General features: G+C 39.6%; 1 protein-coding gene across 1 annotated transcript; it reads left to right on the forward strand.

Annotated features, from left to right (window-relative positions):
* Positions 1–1084: 1084 nt before the first annotated feature.
* On the forward strand, positions 1085–9643 carry LOC139960483 (uncharacterized). Its single transcript, XM_071958867.1, has 5 exons — positions 1085–1802; positions 5965–6249; positions 6812–7042; positions 7439–7504; positions 8445–9643. Exons 1-5 carry the CDS (start codon positions 1706–1708, stop codon positions 8459–8461), a joined length of 696 nt encoding a protein of 231 aa, XP_071814968.1. The 5' UTR covers positions 1085–1705; the 3' UTR covers positions 8462–9643.
* Positions 9644–9662: the final 19 nt, after the last annotated feature.

Below are 9662 nucleotides of genomic sequence, written 5' to 3' on the forward strand. Positions count from 1 at the left end.
ACTGATGATACAGGAAGCGAGCCTTGATATTATTTAAACATCCTTTTTAAAGCATATATGCTAGGAAGACCAAATATGGTCAACCCACTGCCAAAGTTATATACTTCTTTGGTTGCAGTACTCAGAAGATTTTTCCTCAGGCATTTCAGGGACCTTTGGGGGTTTGGGGGGGTGGGGTGGGTACGGGGGTTGGAGGACAGGAGTATGACTAATATTCAGTGGTGGTGAATTTATCACCTAGGAGCATGGAGAGCCATGTCAGGCCCTAGGTACAATTATATCACCTGTCCCCCCCCCCCCCCATTTTTCACTCTTCATATACCTCTGGAACTGTGGTGTATGCACTGTTATCACTGACTGGCTTAAGTTTGTCCCGTTTGTATTATAGTTCGTTTACGATTTTACTGCTGTTTTTGTCGAGATTGGCTGATTAATACTCTCATCTGCCTCTTCAGACTGGCCATCATTTGCGCTATACCCCGGCCATATAATCCCGCCTTTTGACATTGTTAGCGTAATCCTGTTTGGGCCGTCTGTTCAACCTTTAAAATGCATGGGGAAATATGGAAGCTTAGAACCTCATCAATTATATCATTTTTCCTCTTGCGAACATTTGGCATATATTAATTTGTAAAACAAGTTTCATCGTTTACTGGTAGGCCTAGAAGAACATTTCATGATCAAACGACCGAATGCATTAACTGTTTGCTATTATGTTGCAAGTGGATACTGTACAAGTTATAATCCCTGATGTGTGCTTAGCTTTTATTTTCCGATACGTGGTCCCGGCCTAATCTCACTGTGTAGTGACTAAGATAAGTTGCCTTTTGCAAACAAACACATCACAATTACCGAACTCGATCTGCAACAATGCTTGGAGAATGTTTCTTTGCTTATCCCCAACACAGGACTTAATAGAATAGATTGATAGGCAACAATCGAATTGTGAGTTGCTCTATTGACGGAAGTTCCTCAGACACGACTTAAGCGTGAGGTTGCCGTAGCAACCTCCAGCAACGGCAGGTGTCTCTGTGCTTTGCATCACAGATGTATTTGTTCTATGCGAGAAAGATGAGCTGTTGCTAATGGTGAAGCGTATTCAGAGAGGGAGATAGCTACCTTTGCACAGAGGTAACTCGGAGGGGGTTATGTACAGCGATTGCTGTTGATGCATGGCCGGTGGTTAGCTAATTCACAGAGGTGCTAAGGGCAATGGAAGTTAGGCCTACGCAGAGCTTTATTTAATAACACCGGAATATTTTTTAATATAAACCGATAATAAATTGTTCGGATTGACGTCTTGTAGAGGGCATCATAGGACTATCCCTGCAATTGTTTATTCGAATATGTAGGGTCATATTGCTCTGCCTTAAAACATACCGTGGAGTTGAACTTACCATTGGAATTTACGATAGGGGCATGCAGGCTAATATATAAACAGTTACATATGTTATCATTCGTTTTCCAACGATCTTCATGGACTGTGAACATTTTATTCCATACCCGACCGCACGACTGGAGGTTTCGTTGTCTGGGCTACATATGTAAATTTGGTCCGTAGCGACTCAGCATTTTAGTTACCTCATCATATCCGAAGGAACAGTATAGGGGCACCTACCATCCACCGGAACTAATACACAACGGACATATCAAATACCTCGAGTTGTATGGTATAACAAGCAATTATCATAACCGGTCAAGTGCAATGGTACAAAAATCAAGCCGGTCTACCCCGGCACCTAGCACCCCTGCTGCTCCTAATCCTGCGGAACCACCGAAACCTTTAACACCAAATGATGAAGGTGAGTAAATATGTATTGTTGCTTTGGTAACATATTAAATTAAAGGAGTAGTTCGGAGGAAACCTTATATTTTACTTATGAAACAAGAACACATTCTAGCATCCTGGTGAAATTTCCTTTATACGTATCGTTTTCAACAAAGTTTGTAGTCTCAATGCCTGCATTGCGTTTTCAGGATAGTGATAACTTGAAATTGTCAACGTTTGTACCAAAGTGAACTTGAAGCAAGATTTGAAGATAATCCAATCCAAGCATCGCACCTGTTTGCTTCAAGTTTACTTACAGCACAAACGTTGACAATTTCAACTACCAATTTGCTTGAAAACGTTATGTTGAATTTGCATGTAAATTCAACTAGTATTAATATAACCATATAACTTTGGCAGGCAGGGGAGCAACCTCCATATTTGAATGGGGGAGGAACTGATATTTTGTCAGGGGAGGAGTCCCCCTCCCCCTTTGAGAAACTGGTAAAAATGGAGTGCGTAGATGAAAATGGGTAGAGGTTGCCAAACAATGACGAAGAGACCTTCATCCAGTCGGCCCTAATGGAAAAGCATCTGCAGCTCTATACGAATTAGCATTCAGTAAACTTTATGACCGACAATTAATTTGAAACTGTTCTGCGTATTGACAATTAATATCATCCCTTCCTAGTTTCCACATACCACATATCATTGTGCTAAGCACAAGAGCGTGAGAGATAAAATAGATCATTGGGAAGTGTACCCCCGTCCCCACCCCCACCCGCCGTGACGTCGTACCTCGTGATGATCGTACAAGTTATTCCGACTTTGATCAGATGTTCATTCACCCATTAACCTCCAGTTTCCCTTGACTTCATTCGGCAAGATCAATTTCCAAACGCTCTCAGACGCACGTATATATAACATTGGCTTGTAGGTATGTTCTTATGTAGGCCTTAGTTTCTCATTCATTTTCAAGAATGCAACCACGAATTAGTCGGTAAACGTTTTCAAATGTTGGTCTTTATTACAAAATAAATACCACATGTAATAACAAAAAAATAACCACAGGTGATCGACCTAAAAAAAAACAGGCAGCCTTTGTTTCTATTTAACCTTGATCGTTTTGGTGTAGTAATTCAGAGTATGAAAGAAGTTCAGGGTCATTAACCGGCTTAAATACAATCGAGGTAAACTGCAATTTGATCTTATTTTCATGGACAAAGTAGAATAGTTATTTTAAATTAACCCCGATTATAACCTCAATTTCAGCTACCTCATGCGAATTTACCCAAAGGAGCTATACAATGTTTAGAAAATATGGGAAACTTTTGTGTTTTACGTCAACTCTTTATGCACCTGACTAATATGTAGTCGGATCATTCTATCGTTGCATATTCTTGCACCGTGGTGTCTATATTGAATCTAATGAAGCGATTCTGTGTCGAGTAGAATACATTTCACACACAAAAAACAATCATCTTTAATTAGTGTGATTCACACTATACTGAATGGGATGTATTGATGGTCCAAATTGTTCAATTAACCAAATTACTTTATTGATTAATTTATTTTATAATCAATTGATTAATTCATTATAGATAATCGAGACAATGAGGTGTAAACGTTTGACCACCAGACCGTAGAAAAGACATTCGTTTTGCTGTTTGGCGCATGTTTGTCACAAATACTAACTTATTTCTCATATCATGACCTTTAATTTACAGAAGTAGGATACATTGGATTTCTCTTTCATGCTATTATTAATAGATAATGCTTAGTATTGTTTACATCAGTCTGCACTCTAGCACCCCCCCCCGCCCCCGCCCCCCTCTGTTGAAGTCTTTATAAATTCATGAAAGATTCATGAGATTTTTTTGAGAATAATTTATTCTTTATTCCAGTATTGACCCGGGCTATAGCCCACCTGACCCCCTACCTCTTTGGACCTATCAGACACCATATTCAAATAATCACCAGAAAAGAAGAGGATATCAATGTGTGGCTCATCAGTCATTATATCGCTGCTGGTGTAAGCCATTGTTAACTATAGTCGATCGATATTGTGAATACACCCATTTCGATTTGTGATGGTTGCATATGTACAGTACCGAACTGCACTTCAGTCATAATAATAACAATAGGGGAAAGATAAATAGAGAAATGAATTGCAAATTGTAAATAAAAACTAGTTTTGCTTTTGACGAAAAGTGGTAATCGCACCATTTGACTTAGGATCAGGGAGCTGCTAGTAGCAGCTCCCTGTTAGGATACTCAGTCATTAACTATATCTGCCACTTACATAATCCCCAATGTGCCCTGTGCCAATCCCCTGTGTTATCAGTAGGCCTACAATTCATTTTAGCTATACTGTCGCGTGGAGTTCAAAGTGGGGGGGGGGGGGGAGGGGTGAGGGCTATAACAGAGATATCCAGATATATTTTACTTTAAGCAGTTCATAAAATGATGTACTAGAATTAATCCCCGATTCCCCGTAAAACTCTCCATACTGTTTTATTAACTAATAGCAAACTATAATGCCCTGACCAATATATGGCTTACATATTATAGAAAGCCATAGAATTTCAAGACGAGTTGACGTTTCTGGGTGCATGCACCTAATACAAAACCATAACGGTCATAGCCAAGTAATATGAAAATATCATAGATCTATAGAAAACATCAATAAAATTCACATGGTGACGTTACACGGCTACAGTAGATGAAAAGCCATCAATTAAATCGTTCCGTGAATGGATACTGACAAAAGTAAACATCCTGAAGTTGGACAGGCATAAAAATCGATAGGTTCTGTTTGTTATTAGAAAATGAAAACTAAACGAACGATAATCGACGGTTGTAATGTAGCTATTAATATCAAAAATGAAAACTACAAAGCGAATGGTGACAATACAAATATATAACAGGGCAAGTTAATTACACGATGTGAATGAAATATGAAACACCCCGAATGCATGTAGTGATATTACAGCTTGAAAAACTGCCATTGTGGGCTGAAAGCTGGTAAGTTTGTTTGAACCCGAAACTGATTAGGAGAGGAGCATAGGGAAGGAGCGAAAAGAGCATTAGACGAGGGGAATAGAAAGCGTTGGGGATGAGAGGGGGGGGGTGTTTAACTTAACCGTCATCAAAATTATGAAGCTACGATTCATTGTATCTAAGACTATATTGCGAGTCCCTATTGTCTACGACTAACAAGTTTGCCAGGCTCGGTTTGACCATTTCATGGTAACCAAAATATTCTATAGGGCTAGGGCTCTTTGAGATGATTTAAATGATGATTTTCAAAAAGGAATTAAATTCTTTGGCAAGTACTGATATTTCTGATTTCCGAATAGCCAAGTCATACGAAAAGTTGTTTTAAGATAATAGCAGTAGGCCTACTCATTTGTCCATTTGTGTGATAAAACAAATTAAATAACATTTACCTCTATAAAGAAACATTTCGATGCTACTCGATGTTACAACATCCTGTAATAATGTATAGCTTCCTATAGCTTGGTTAGTGAATTCTAATATTAATCAGAATTTTTCAATTTGCTTGTTGCAGATGTTATTAGGCCTAAATACTAAAGGTGAAACTTCCTTACCGATGAGAAATGAAGACTTTATATTATAATAATATTGCCCACCTGATTAGAAAGATGAGAGAGGAATTTAATATTTGGTCAATTGTAATTTCCATTTTGAGTAATACTAGTATTGACGAAATGCATAAAACATGCTTCAATAAGTAAGTCTGTTGAGATCCGCCGACATTATGCAGACAATAGTAATAACTAACTTTACACTCCGGGGTTTCCAGGTTATCTCTAAGCACGTTGTATTTAAATGCGCGCCGCTTTTGTTTGCCATGGTGACCTGATAAACAAACTCTTGTCTTTTCTCCGTCTTGCCTGTCGATCTTTGTTTTCTACTTTGGTTCACACGATAAGAGCAGAGTGTTACTCCATAGAGCCTCTGATAAGAGTCACTGATTAAATATTATCTTCTTTATTGCATGTATATGTTTGTGGTTAACTATATAGACTGCTCTGCACAAAATGACATTTTTGGATTCGGGTGTAGTCTATAATATATGATGGTCTCTCCCCCCCCCCCTCCCTTCCCCCTCCTTACGACAAGTGATTATTATTGCAAATTTATTATTTGTTGATTTTCCCTCTTATTTTCAGCCGCGAATGAATCTCGTAAAATGCTCTCGATGTATCGAGTTGCGTTAATAAACAATCTACGGCCGTTTGAAATGATAAAACATCTACGAGAAAACATGGTTGTGAACGCCGAGAGAGCCAAGGAGATGAGGAGGGCTGGCAGAGGCAATAAAGTAACGACTGGGGAGGTCATCATTGACGAGTTATTGACAAGAGGGGGACGAGAATTCGACGTTTTCGTCATCGGACTAAAGAAACAACATGTTAATGTATTCGCAGACCTACTGGAAGGCAAACATGAATCAAGTAAGTGAAACGAGCGGTGTCGGTGTGCTCAAAGTATAGTACAAAGGCCAAGATGAATTTAGCACTGTAAGGTAATGAAATGGTTGAAGTAGTACATATACCTCAACTTCAACCCCAATCTCTCAGATCCGAAACCTCCTTTCCCCAACTGCAATTTTGACACATGATCCTGATGTATTCTACCCAGATACTCTTCTGAAAAATTCGATTTGTATTTAGACATAGTTTCGGACTTTATGATATTGGTCAGCGACTCAGCGTGGGTCGAAAAAAGTTATATTATGTCTCGTTGCTTACATTCTTTCTGAAATGATATCGTGCCCCCCCCCCCCCCCCCAAATGATGCAATGTCTTATATATTGCCACAGCATAAGGACATTATCAAATGATTCCCTATTTGTATCTTACGAAGTTTATTTTATAATATCACAAAAGTAAATACTATGATTATATATACAAACATTTAACAATGGGGAACAAAGGACATAATATGTCTCATTTGAATAGTCATTCATCGTTATTTCATCAATATTTAACTCTTTCTGTTGCTTATTTTGTGCAGAACTCATCAACATAATAGAACCAACATCGAGACAGCTCGGTCATCACTGGAAACGGCTGTCACTTGAACTAGGTACCGCAGGATTTGTTCCGAAAGTTGAAACTAAGTACAATAAAGTAAGAGAGCAGGCGCTTTACAGCTTGATTTTGTGGGAAGATTCATCTGGTATAGCAGCGACTGAAAGGAGACTACTTGACGGATTACAAGCTCTTCAAATGAAGTGGGCACTCGGTATGTATTTCTTCCCCTGAAATGAAATGACGCAATCCCTCGAGGTCCGTTCATATTTCTTCTACATGTTTATTTGATAGAACTCCCTAAGCAAGCCCACCCCTCCCTCAATTGATCATTGGCATACGTATTTTTTTTAAACGTTATAGCAGGGTGTAATCTGAGAGATTATTTAACTTATAGACTTTAGTTTGCGCTCTTTCATTTATTTTCCGCTAGCCATATTACCGACCGAGTCTATTCTCATTAAACACCCTTCCCTCACTGGTAACTTGCTTGATGGTGTTGCTCTTTGGAGTAACGCTCCTTCCGATTAAAGAGAATTATTTATACCCAATCGGAATGATGGATGCTTTGATTATGATTATTTCTTCTTCTTTTTTTGTGTATTTCCAGCATCTATAAAGAAGATTTCTAATCCCAAAAGTGGAAAAAAGAAGAAAGGAAAAAAGAAAAAGTCAGGTAAAAATGATAATAAATTCATTTATCTAGCAGTGGTGAATTCATTAGCCTAACTATTCCTTGATAAATGTTATCAATGTATGACAGCATTGGTACGGCGTAAATATTCTGCAAGAGATAGTACCGAAATAAGGCATGTTATCAATCTTCTACAAGCCAAGCGCTGATCCAGCGGTGGTGGTGGGGTGTACACAAAATATAAACGGTGCACTGTAAGGCGTGGGCCTACTGTGAGGCTACTATACGTGTAGTAAATTCCCCAAAACAGGTAAAAGAGGAGCGAAGTAATCAGTTTGGTGTTGGGTCAGTGGCGTAGGAAGGTACTTTTGAGTGGGGGGGGGGGGCTGAAGACTGTTGGCCGGCCTGGGGGAGGGGTCTAAGGGGAGGGGGTGTCCACCTCTCCTTTGGATTTTTTTTTGCATTTCCAGGTGGCCTCAGATGCAATTTGGTGCAATATAACACACTTCAACACCCACTCCATTTTGTAAAGAATTTTGCATTTTCACATGGACTTAGATGCAATTTTGTGCTTCAAATTAGATTTTTCTTTCATTTGGAAATGAAAAAGGGGTTTTCTGACTTGCGGAGCGGGGGGGGGGGGGGCGGAACGATTCTTCCGCCCCCCATATTTTTCACTGGGGGGGCTGGCGCCCCCAGCCCCCCGGTTCCTACGCCCTTGTGTAGGGTTGTGCTATCAACTACTGCGGTGGGGGGGGGGAGGTGTACCATGATCCCTGAATCCACGCCTGGTATGCTGTCACATATAAAAGTCGGGTGAGGGAGTTGGGTTTGTCCATGACTTTTCTTTCTCTTTTCTACACGCCGCGTCCGTCGGACAATGTTAAAGTCTCACAATATGCCGGCTTATATTCATTAAGTAGGCCTAATCTACAGGTTAAAAAGCTGTTCATCAATATCTGTTGTACCATTTTGCTTTTAGGAAAAAAGAAGAAATGAAGTTGTGATTTGGCTAAACAAGGCTTTTAGGACGATATTCTTGCCATAACAACCTAAGCTGCTGTAATTCAGGATCCCAACTGTTCGAGGAAGACCAAGTGGTTCAGAGAAGCAGTTTATAGGACCAACAAACAAGATGTTTGGTATTCCTTCAAAGTACTGTTCAATGAGTGACGGTAACATTTATAGCAGAAGCAGCTCCTTGTTCTGGATAAAGAGTCACATGGACCACCAGGATATAATAAAATGAAGTCAGGGGGTTGTGGTGCCCAAGAGAAAAAGGTCCGCCAAATATCTAAGACAATTGTGTCGGCTACATGAGAAATGAAGTAAACAGTACGGTTTAAATCGGGAATTTTCACGTCACAAAGTATTCTTCTGTTCATTAACCACGGCTGGCGACATAAACGGTGGTCTACAAAGCAATGCCGTATAATGCTCATCGAATATAGTAATGGATATGAGGCATCTGGGTTTAGTTTGTAAGAAAGGTCAACTGAGGCGACAAGTTTCCAAGAGGTCGCAGTACATCAGTGATTCGAATTCATGGGATACTGGAGGGGCAGGCCGGCAGGGTATGAGTGTGGGGGAGGGGGATGTATAGTGGTGTGTTTCTTTACACCATGTGGTCATCCATTATCTTCCCTCTGATATAGGCTACCCACCAGAAACCTAGTGTGAAGCAAACTTGGGATTTGTTTGTTTAGCGTTAGTATTTTATTAACTACATGCTTCGCCTCATTATTAAAGATGGGTCTAGTGATATTTTCACTATTGCAAATAACTTAAAGATTTATGCACGGCTTCCACAGTTTTTAAGCATGTTTGATCAAATTACAAGGGATAAACTGTTCATTGAAGAATTATGATATATATGTATATATCTCTAGAAAGTGTCTAAGTCCTAATATGCAACATTCTTGGAGATCCAACTCAGTTAGGCAACTTGAGGTTTGTCGGATATGATATGCAAAATCTCGAGTCGTCGATGGAAAAGTCTGTTGGCGTTGGAAACTTGCAAATTGGGGTTTGGGGAAGTGTGGTTTGATTGCCGAAACTTAAGAGATGCACATGACTTTGGAGTGATCTTTAGCAAGTGAAAATACTGAGCTAACAATACGTGAGATTGCCTAAATGTGGCTTTCACGGATTCGAAGTAACTTTTCAATATTCCTGAAGCTTGTATTGACGACGTCTTTCG

This window comes from Apostichopus japonicus, chromosome 19, assembly GCF_037975245.1.
Source record: "Apostichopus japonicus isolate 1M-3 chromosome 19, ASM3797524v1, whole genome shotgun sequence".
Classification (NCBI taxonomy): Eukaryota; Metazoa; Echinodermata; class Holothuroidea; order Aspidochirotida; family Stichopodidae; genus Apostichopus; species Apostichopus japonicus.